Source organism: Sceloporus undulatus, chromosome 7 (genome assembly GCF_019175285.1).
Source record: "Sceloporus undulatus isolate JIND9_A2432 ecotype Alabama chromosome 7, SceUnd_v1.1, whole genome shotgun sequence".
Taxonomy (NCBI): domain Eukaryota; kingdom Metazoa; phylum Chordata; class Lepidosauria; order Squamata; family Phrynosomatidae; genus Sceloporus; species Sceloporus undulatus.
The window spans coordinates 47,866,371-47,877,867 of NC_056528.1; the positions used below are offsets into that span (position 1 = coordinate 47,866,371).

Below are 11,497 nucleotides of genomic sequence, written 5' to 3' on the forward strand. Positions count from 1 at the left end.
ACAACAACAACAACAACTAAGAAGACAAACACACGTTCTCTCCTGTGAGTTGTAAGGGAAAAAATCCCACCCCACTGTAGTGTAGCTATGCTTTACTACATGTATCTCTGCCAGAGCTATTAATGGCAAAAGAGATAACTTGTGCTTCTATTAACCATAATTAATGAACTCTAACTTCTTGTCAACTATAACTTAATTTGATAGTTAACTCCAGAATTCCAAGAAGTGTACAGGTTTTCTTTGGCCACAACTGTCAACATACCTCCCCAGGCACTGGTTGCTGACGTTGCTATGGCTGGAGTACTCTGTACCGTTGGAACAAATGCAGGTTGAAGATCGAAGAGATCAGTAGAAAGGTTGGGCATGCTGAAAGTTTCAACAAGAAAGTCATACTTAAGCAAGGTGAGGTCCATTACCTTGTTTCAAACATATGCAGAGGTAAGGCAGCCACTGAAAACACGCACAGTACTTCGGAGGCTGGATGTCAAATAGAAATACTGATAATAACCACAGAACAGGAGTCCTTCTCAACAAGTGGAGAAATGCCCACTTCTTAATTTGGGACTGTAGAGCTGGGCAGTTCTGTGTTGAATTTCAGTTCCCAGCATTCATCCCCCACTGCAATAAAGCTCTCCTTTTGTAATTTTTCCAGGTAGCATACTCAACTCAACAGCAATGATATATTTTCTGGCAAAAATTGATGATACAGATCTTGACATTCAGTTTTCTGTATGATCACATTTCTCTTCAGCAAAGAACAAAAGAGTTCCTACTAGACTTAAGCAATGTTTGTCCTTCGCAACTGCCACAAAATGTTCTAGGTTTCCTCTTGGGAAAACTCACAATGGAAGAAGGAAAAGCAAAAGCAAACAGAAGAAGTTTTAACATGAAGAACTTAGCTTACAGGTTCTTTTTGTAAGAGACAGTGTGGTGTAGCGGTCTGAGCACTGAACTATGACTCTGGAGCCCAGGATTTAAATCCCAACTCAGCCATGGAAACCCACTGGGTGACTTGGTCAAGTCACACTCTCTTAGTCTCAGAGGAAGGGAAAGGCAAACCCTCTCTGAACAAATCATGAAGGGGGGAAAATCCACACCTTGAAGCAGGCTTGACTTCAGGTCGCCATAATTCTGAGCTGACTTGAAGGCACACAACAGCAATAGGTTCTTTTTACTTGCTCTGGTACCAAAACATCCCTCACCTATTGGTGGTTGGTGCAGGTGTTACGAAGAGGTCAACAGCAGAATTAGTATTCACGCTCTTCCCTGATAAAGTGCTTGGCGAGGCAGATGTAGATGTTGAATTTGACACCACAGAAATTTCTCTCAGTCTTTGTTCCTAAAAAAACAATTATGCAAGATAGTGTTTACTTTAAAAATTGAGTTAATCTTTCCATACACAGTCTGTAAGCACAGTGGAACTGAAACTTAACTCTCCTGCAGAAATTAACCCACATCCCCATTCTTTGGCGTGTTACAGGACAATCCACCCAAATCCCATTGCTCAACTCCCTTCCGCCAGAATCAGTGGGACTGACCTTCTTGGTCATGATTTTATTCAATTTAATGGCCCTGTCAAAGCTAAGCACTTTTACATCTACTGATTTTGATGGAAAAGAAAGAAGAATTTAGTAAGATTTTCCCCCAAAGAAATTATTCAAAGTATTTAATGAATATTAAGACTGTATGATACAGTTAATAAGTCCAGCAATTCCCAAACACATCCTTTTACTCACCTAGCCAAGATAGAAGCCACATTAAATATTGTTTTAAGGCAGAACAGTCATGCACACACAAACACAGTCAAGTATCATGGCTAAAGTGAAGATGAGAGGTTGCTACCAAATCAAGTCTACATTTTATACTTGCTTATAGTCTAGAAACTCAGGTGTACCTTTAGTGCTTGCAGCCTAGCTTGCTCTTCTTCCAATGCCTGCTGTTTCTCTCTTTCATCCATTTTACTAAAGGACATTCCTGTGTTGGCAAGTGTGGAAACTGCACTGGATAGAGTACTTGCTCTGAAATGTTTAGAACATGCATATACACACATTTAACATCCCTGAGCTTTGAGAAAGTCTCAAAAATTATTGACGGTATTTTGGGAGTGGAGGTGGGGAGCTGAATTGAAACCACACAAGTTTTCAAATGTGGCAAAGAGAAAGAGAGAGACAACGTTTTAAATATCGCAAACCTATTCACATTTACCTGGGAAGACGTCCCACTGACTGAAGAGAGGCTTAAATCCAAGTAAACAAGTATAGGATTGTGATAATAAGAGCAGAAAACATGGTATTTCCAAGTATACATTTTTAGCATGCACACTTTTGATAAACCAAGTAAGTTTATGCATGCATATGTAGTCATTAGGAAACAAACAAATTAAAAAAAAGATAACTGTTTAAGACCAGTTGAGGGGGGGAGAAGGGACAGAAGAGATTTATTGTGGTAAAGAAAATGTTAATGACTGGGTTTCATCAGAAATTATACTAGATCCAGCTTTGTCTGCTCAGTCAAAGTAAATCCAAATATAAGATTTTTAGAGTGTCTTCAAATATTGGCATACTATTGCACTCAAAGCAGGGGAAATTCCACACATAGGGGATGATTATCTAGACAACAAATGCATGCATATGCCATCAAACGTAAACAGCAGTTATTAATAATGAGGATTGTGTTATCCCTGGGAAGGGAGAGAGGGCCTTCCTTTCAGTATTTCAGCCCCTAATCCCTCCTCACGCCCACTTCCTTACCCACCCATTATGGGAGATTATAGCAACAAATGCTTTGGGACCTTGGCTAATTTTGCAGTATAATAAATTTTCAGTTGTGCTTTCACAGTCTACTTGCTACCATCACCATATTTTTAGTGAGACCACTACAGCCTTTCATCAGGATGGACAGAATTATGGGTTGATTTCTGGCTAGAGTCCTTACTATTTGAGAGAACCAATCCTGCTACATCATGTCAAAATAAGAAAATGTATTTACGTGTTAAAACAGCCCCTAAGATTACAAAACTTAAATTGTGATGATCAACCAGCCAAATTACCTGCTGGCAGCCGAAACCTCCTTTGTCTTCTTCCCTTCCAGAGAAGCCAGGTGCTGCTCCAGCGCTTCAAGCAGACTGCTGGGAGCCTAAAGTTAAAATTCTCATCAAATGTATGTTGGATGATCAGTGCTAAACTAGGCATTTGTTTTTACATTTGTTTCTGCTTTGAATGCCAGATTACTTCTAAAGACATTACAGCATGATGTCCACAAAAAGGAAGCATATTGGCCTCAGAACCTCCATTTCTACTTCCCACCAAACTCACAGCTACTGATTCTTCTCCTTCCACCAGTCACCAAAAAAATATTCCAAAGATGGTTATCCATGGTATAAGAAGGAAGAAAAGACTAAGACCAGACAAAGCTGCCTACTAATACCAGATGAGGCCAGTGGTTCATGAAACCACTGTTTATTCTCCCACTGAAGACTCTCTTGGGTTCCCAGATGTCTCTTATATCATCAACTGCATGATCTTTTTAACTGCTGGAGGTCAGGGATTGAACATGGCACCCTCAGCATGTAAAGTATTGCTCTACCACTGAGCTGCAGTCCTTTCTTAATTTAGAAAGAGGATGTGTTAATCACAATCTCTTCCGTTTGTGGTTTTGAAGATCTGTTCCAAAGAAATGCAGGGCTCCCATGTGCAGAAAAATCTGTAGTGACATACTAGTTTTGCTGAGCGACAATGTGCCACTGGGAATGAATGTTTCCCACTGTGCATTTGTAGGAAGGATGAGATCTGACCGGCCTTGCTGACCAAGCCAAAGTTTCCAACAACCTCCTTCTCCCAGCAAGGGGGGCACACCAGCCTGGATATGCTGGTGGCATCCAACACTCAACTGCCCAATAGAAGGGAAGAAAGCAGGGTTGAGTTCCTTCAAGCAGGGTAGTGTCATCCTCCTTCCACACCTAGCTTTCCTAGTTCAGAGCAGGTAAATCCAGTAGGGTTTTGCTTCCAGGGGCTTAGCAACTGCTGTACAGCCCTCAGGCTCTGTCTGTTTTGGAGCTAGGGGGGTTTAGTGTTCACCACACAGGTACCCAGGATAGTCTCCACCTGTTTTTAACACTGATTTTGATCAGGACCCTTTAGTCACCTTCCATGACTGACCAGAAAAAAAATACAGGTTTGGGAAGGGAGTTGTCTTCTCATTGTAAGTAGCTTGTGTGGGTCTTAGGATCACTGGAAGGAGAGCACATCACTGCTTATGTTCACCAATGGGAGCCAGAGTGATGTAAGTTTGAATGCTGGAAGCAGGACTTCAAGAGGTCAGGGACTGAATCCCTGCTCATCCACTTGGAGTGATCTTGGGCAAGTCACACTTTCTCTGCCATAGAGGAAGTCAATAGCAAACTTCCTATGAAGAACTCTGACCAAAAAATCCTAGGATAGGATCAACAGAAGCCTGAGGTAATATGTTTGTGACACATTGTGTTTACATTTTCAAAAATCTATTAAATTACTTAAAATGTCCACAAACTCCAAATTACTATACTATTTAACATATGGTGAAGGCAAAAGGCATATTATAGTCAGCAAAACAGACAAATGATGCAACAGATGAAGGAATGCACTAGACTTCAATGTTCTACAACTGTGTCTGCTTCTCATATATATATATATATATATATATCATTACTTACACAAAAATATTTTGGGGGTCATTACTGATACAAAAATACAAGAGGAAACACATTTATACACTTTAAATTATTAAATTTAAAGGATGTGCTTTGGGTGAACAAATACACTGATGTCCAGGGGCTGGTTTAGATCTTACAGGGCTCTACCTTGCAAAACCCGTTCCAAAGGTATTAGGCATTTTGTTAATAAAGACTCTTGACATGTAGAACGCTATAGCATTAATTCACATGTTAATGACTTGAAAAAAAGATGGCACTTTCTTGGAGTATTTTTCAACAGAGGCTGCTGGAACCAGATTTAGGTGAGCTACATTTCATGCCCACTGAAACTTGCCCCAGTGATTTCAATGGGGACTATGTGCAGCTATCTTAAATCCACATAAAACCCTCTGAAGACTGTCCAAAACAATATATAGGCATTTTTATCCATATTTTATGGATAAAACAACCTGTACTATATTGTGCTTCATGGCAGCTTCTCAGTCCTACAATGCTTTCCAATTATCAGGCTTAATGTGTGCCTAAGTCTTAACATTCTTAAGGTGTGGCTTTGCTAAGGAACTAATACTGTCATCAAGAATGTTGAGTCCTCACTAAAAAATGTCCTGAGCAATTTCCCCTCCCCAAAAAAGACCCAACTCCAGTGGTGTCCAAGAGAACTACTTGTCTTTATTGGGTAGCCCCAGTCTATAGCACACAAAAGCAGCCTGAATTGTTAACCAGACCATCAGTAGTTAACGGAAGCCATCAGGTCCCACTGAATGATGCAGGAAGAAAGGGAAGAGAACTAAGGTGCTTTTAGATGTGGGAGCAACACAGATATGAGGGGTAAAAGAGGGTGGCGGGGCAACTGGGTAAACATAAGAGAGTAATAAAATGAAAGCAGCAATAACTGGCCTGATGCTAGCGCATCGCTTTGGTGGAACGTTATAACCTGTAAATATATTAGAGTTCTGTATGAGTTAGCAATAAGACCTGTCTTACTCTATCTGTAGAACTGTTCTAAATGCATCAATTCTGTTTACTCCTTTGCATAGTGCCACCTCATATTCATGTCACTTGACGATGTACGTGTTATTTTAGACCACAGCTCTCAGAACTCAGCAGCCAGCATTGACAGGGATTAAGGTTCTGACCACTGCTTTATTTATCCAGCCTATCTACAAGTACTGACAATGGCTGTCCTTTTTCTCCTTGCTGACTAAAATTGGCAAAATCGTTGTTCATTTCTTTAAATACAGGTAAAAGTGTCTTTTATCTGGAATTCCAAAATCCCCAATACTCCAAATTCCAAAACTTTTCAAGCTATGTCCCTGTCTGGGTTTTGTGAGGCTGGAGAGGGACTGGAGGATCTATGAAATGGTGGATTTGTTTCAAGCACTACGCTTGGATTCCTGCCGTTTCACAGATCCTCAGTCTTTCTCCAGCTCCATTATGTCTCACTATGTAGATGAAAATACAGGTATTCCAAAATCCAAAATATGGAACACTTCTGGTCCCAAGAATTTCAGATAAGGGATCCTCAACCTGTAACTGTCAGATCTTCCCATGTTAAACCAGAAAATTGTGGTGGCAGGTGAAAAAAAAATATCTCCCAAAATCTTTAGCACTAACACTGTCTACAAAAGCCCAAAGGCAAAACATGACAGCTTTAAAAACTCACTATTGCTCAAACACACTACCTATGCAAACAAAACAATTCATGGGGGAAATGACATGTGTTTCCATATATTACACACATATATGGAAGAGGATGACATCTCAGAATGTACAGAATGGAATACTAACAGTTAAAATCACAAAGGGCTAAATCAATATGAAATGTACACTGACCTGAGTAAGATCTGGAATGTCACCCTGATCAATTCCAACTTGCTGGGTTCACAGAAAAGGGAAAAAAATGTACATTACTACATGCAGTGGCAATGAAAAGAAAGAACTGTGGATCTGAATGTTTACATAAAAGCTAAGGTATCGGGGAAGACATGGAGAGCTTTCTGAACTGGTACAACCCTAAATGCCTTTTCAAAAACTCGATTTCATGCGGAGGTCCTAAAAAATATTAAGTAGTGTCGATCTGTTTCAAATATTAGAAAAAGTCAGCCAGCACTTTGGTGCTATTTAAACAAGGCAATTCGAATAATTTTCAGATATTTCTTAATAAAATTAACATAAACTGGACTTGCAAAATATCCCATTAAACCACATATTTCAGTTGAGGTTTGCTTTCAATAATTATAATTTAACTCTTGCTTTGCAGGAAATCATGCAGCAGAATTGCAACCATATGCATTTATTACTGTACCAGTACAGAGAGCGAGATGATGTATTATTAGCGCTCCTGGCTTCATTTACCTCTGCCACTTTGAGGAATTCTGACAATTTGGTCATTCTGGCGAGGAATTTTTTGTAAATATCCAGACCTTCTTTGCACTGGTTCTTCTTCATATCAAAATACTTTTCTGAAAAGTCAAATTCAAAGTTTGAAAAAAACATTAAAAAAGAGTAGCGTACCAGAAAGAAAATTACAAGCAAGACTAATCTTTGAGGCTTAAAGGATTAAATAAATGTTTTTAAAATACATGTTTTAGTTTTTTAATATATATACGATTTACTTCTTAAGTCCACAGACTTGGTAGATAAACATAAACCCATAATTTGTGCATTAGCTTTAAACATTTAGTCATATGCACTGATAAAAATGTGACTTTTTCCAAAAGGAAGAGGCAACATTACTTTCCATGTTCTGTTACGTTCCATCACTGCAAGATCTCCTTCGATCCAGCATCCCAATTTTTAAAATGCCTGATTGTTCCTACCATATAAGAATTTTGCATGGATGCATTTAAAGTTTGCAAACAAAAAATTGAAGTTTTGTTAAAAGCAACCCAAAAGCTTCAGCAATTGCAGATTTATACTGCGCAATGGGAGAAAAAGAAAACTGATCAAGGGAGAATAAACTAGCACTGGGTGCTGAGTAGCAATGATAAGAGCAAGCATATAAAAAAAGGTGGTCTGCTGTTTGCCAAGGCTGTCAGCAGACAAGGGCTATCTGCTTCTAGAAGCACATCCACATAAAATAATCACATGCAGCGGTAGTATCTCTGAACCAGAGCCAATATTCCAAGGGCAACCAAGGCCAAGACTCTGCGGTCACCCCTTAGGCATGGTTCTATTTAAATCCTAGGGATTTCAACATGATGTGTTTAGGACTGGAGACTGAGTATGAGAGCCAAGGGCTTCTACTACAATCACTGACCAATCAAATTTAATATATCTTTATTACCGCTTTGTAAGCAGTCAATTGCCTCACTGAACAAAAATTACTGGTAAGTGACTAAACTGCCAGCAGGTGAGAAATTTTACAGAAACTAGATGTTTTCTTCCATTAGGCCTCCAATTGCTAACAGTAACACAATGGGCCAGAATCCTGTTACATAAAACTAGTTCTGCTCATGGTTGCGCCCTCTCAAGTTTGTGTAAATCTAATCCCCAGTACAACCAATCATTTCACTGGGACACCGGCAGACCCTCTCTTTCACTTTTCATTTTGGAAGTGGAGAACTAACTGGCAGTTGCAATATGGGGAAGCTCAAGGCTTTGGCACCTGTTGCACAATTGGATGAACAATTGTGTGACCCATCATAGCTACAGACCCGAACAGACAGGCCAAAATAAAGCTGCTTTGAGTCACTTTGGAGGTATGCTGTTTAAATGACACATGCATCCTAAGAGGCTGGAAGTCGCACCAAAACCATGCTCCAGTCGTCTGTTTGGGCCCTACATTACAACTCTCCACATTCACTGGGCTTAGAGGCACAGGACTCCCATGAAAAAAGAAAAACTGCAAATAAAAAAGCCACTATTTTTTACTGAGAGAACATTTCTCTAGTACTCTTTAGGTCCTCCAGCCCAACTCTATGGTCAACATCTGCCAGAAGGTGACCATAGCTGGAGGACCTGCAAATGCCTAGAGAAGTGTTTTGTCTAGTAATCTCTAGGCCCTCCTGCCCAACTCTATGGTCAACTTCCAGCAGAGTTACACTGGAGGACCTAGAGATTCCTAAAGAGAACATATTAATCAAATGTGCAAATAATCAAATCCACAAAAGTCAAAGCTGCAAATGTGGAGGGTCGACTATATATTTATCCTACACCAAAACAGTATAAGACCTTGACCTATAAGCTATATATTCAACATAAATATTAATAGCATTTGCTAATGTGTTGGTTTTTAAGGCGGTTTTGCCAGTTTGGGCACACAAAATCAAATCAATTCAACAGAAGGTAACATTTTAAATCTCTATGCCACTGGCTTCATATTATTGAAATGTGTGTCTTCTCTGGACCCCAGCTTTGCTCTCAAGGTGTTACATGATGCTTATGAAGATTCAACCGTGTAAGAAATAAACAAAAGATATGGCACAGAGGGGATCAGAGTAGGATGCATTGTACACTGTTGGTGAAAAGGAATGCAGAGTAGGCAGGACTATCAAAGTGCTGGTCAACTATTGGGGTGGACATGAGACAGACTAAACCCAGGATCCTCTAAATGTGAAAGAGGGGAGAGGAAACAAACTGGGGACAGCACAGGAGTGGAGGTGAAAATGGTGACGGAAGATAAGTAAACACAAAAGCAGATCCACATATTTAGACATGACTCTACTGACAAATGTTTGAACAGTTTTAATTTATTGTTTCACATACCCAAGAGGTTAATAATCCCCTCATTATAGGCAGCAAAAAGCCTAATGGAATCTTTAAAAAGGAGCATGAAGGCAGCATTTATTACACCATTCGTTAGTTCATTAGGGTTGGCCTGTGTAGAAAGCAGAAAGATTTCAAGAAATTAAAACACCAGAAAGTGAAATAACACATTTTTAACCCTGGATAAACCAAACAGTGGGTTATAGCCACAGAGGACAAGTCCCGGACTTACATCAAAATCAAGAAGTGCATCGAGTTGATTCTGAATAATTGGAAGGGTCTTCAGAAGTTTTTCAGTATTCATTGTTCTCATCACACCATCAATCCTTCAAAGACAGAAGCAAAAATAAACCAGAATTATACAGGCCATGCATATCATAATGACTGCACTACAGACTACAACAGGGATGAGAAACTTGCAACTTTCCAAATACTGTTGGACTCCAAGCCCTTGCTAGTATGGACAGTGGTAAGGATGAATTATAGCAAACACAGGGCTATAGCCAGTTTTCATCTTAACTAGTGCAGACCCCCCTCTAGAGTTGAAATGAGTGATAACTGTTAGTCGCCATTTACCTAAGTCACATTGATTTCAATAGGGTTACTCTACTCGGGACTAAAGCTGGATTTAGCCCTAAGACTAAAGCCTAGAGAGATCGACTGGGTATTATCCTATGCATTTTTCTCTCTAAAAGCCTCAGCTTCTTTTAGTTGTGCTGGAGGACCTAAAGAAGCCTCAGCTTCTTTTAGTATTTTATAAAAGCTGTTACAGCGGGTAAAGTGCCAACAATAACTCTATCAGATCCCAACACACTAAATGTTACACTTATCAAATTGACAGTACAAAATATTTCAAATATTTCAAATTTCACTCTAGAAACATGTGAAATTCTTACCCTCTTTTCATTTTGGTGAAATCAACTGCTACAAGTCTATAAGAAAGTGCTTTTTCATTCAAGTATCTGCTGTATCGTCTGATGAAGGTAGACATATCGTAGCCTGGAAATGAAATGGCTTTTTTTAGGTAGACATTTTTATTCTTCTATACTTCTATTCTTTTCAATTCAGTATGAATTTGCTCCAAAAAGTTGATGAAGCTTACTTTACATTTTAAGAAAATTTCTCTTTGCTCCTTCTGCCGTGTGCTTGTTTTGACAGTAAGATCCTGGACTTCAGCCAAAGCAGGAAACCCAGGCTGAATTCAAGCAAAGATCTTCACAGAAAAGCATAAACATTCATCCTACCTCTAATTCTGTCTTACAGATATAATTTTTGCAGCACATATCAGTTGTGTCATGAAAGGTTTTAGATTACATCCCCACATCCTATAATTTGTCATTTTTTAAAGGTTTCTATACTGCTCCTTCATCACTGAATTTGATCCCAGGTGATATAAGCAAAGCAACAGTAAACGGGGGATATAAATGAAACACTGCAAACCAAATGGCATAGGTGTTATGGGAATTAATTAATAAGCATGCTTGTTCAGGAAGCACATTCGTTTCAGAATTAAAAGGATGATTTAAAACCGTAATTGAAATTTCCGATTTTAGATTTTAAATCATGATTTTTAATTAGAACAAATTATGTTCCCAATAGCACTCCTGGGTAGGCCTCCTACACAGATTTACTTTGGAACAAGTTTTATTTAACCCACTAGGCCTTACTTGAGCCATTATGCTGTATTAATTTGAGAGCTGGACTGTGACCCGACCAGAGTTCGGATCCTCGCTCAGCAATGTAAATCCATTGGACAAGTCACACTATCTCAGTCTCAGAGGAAGGCAAAGGCAAACCCTCTCTGAACAAATCTGGGCAAGGAAACCCAGTGATAGTTAAATAATAATTAAACAAAGCTGAATTCCTAACATCCCCTCCACTATTAAAAAAAGTGTGGATTCCACAGAAATAATTGTATTATAGAAGCAGATTGTTAAGCAACTTTCCCCTCAGAAGAATAAAAAATGCATATCCTTACCCTGCATTGCACTTTTATCCAGATAGTTGTTGAGATTGAACAATGTATTTCGAGATGCCAAGTACTGGATGAAGCGCTATGGGTGAAAGAACCAGACTCCAGATTACTTCAGTGTTTCCACA

General features: G+C 39.3%; 1 protein-coding gene across 4 annotated transcripts in view; it reads right to left on the minus strand.

Annotated features, from left to right (window-relative positions):
- The window catches only part of LOC121936866 (phosphatidylinositol-binding clathrin assembly protein-like), a 41,411-nt gene that overhangs the window by 13,121 nt on the left and 16,793 nt on the right, over positions 1 to 11,497 (minus strand). For all 4 annotated transcript variants that reach the window (XM_042479534.1, XM_042479535.1, XM_042479536.1 and 1 more), the window contains exons 3-12: positions 11,376 to 11,451; positions 10,294 to 10,396; positions 9,630 to 9,723; positions 9,398 to 9,509; positions 7,046 to 7,152; positions 6,524 to 6,565; positions 3,050 to 3,135; positions 1,895 to 2,018; positions 1,203 to 1,339; positions 263 to 366 (exon numbers count right to left, since the gene is read on the minus strand). In XM_042479534.1, coding sequence (XP_042335468.1) covers positions 263 to 366; positions 1,203 to 1,339; positions 1,895 to 2,018; positions 3,050 to 3,135; positions 6,524 to 6,565; positions 7,046 to 7,152; positions 9,398 to 9,509; positions 9,630 to 9,723; positions 10,294 to 10,396; positions 11,376 to 11,451 — 985 coding nt within the window. The remainder of the gene's footprint in view (positions 1 to 262; positions 367 to 1,202; positions 1,340 to 1,894; positions 2,019 to 3,049; positions 3,136 to 6,523; positions 6,566 to 7,045; positions 7,153 to 9,397; positions 9,510 to 9,629; positions 9,724 to 10,293; positions 10,397 to 11,375; positions 11,452 to 11,497) is intronic.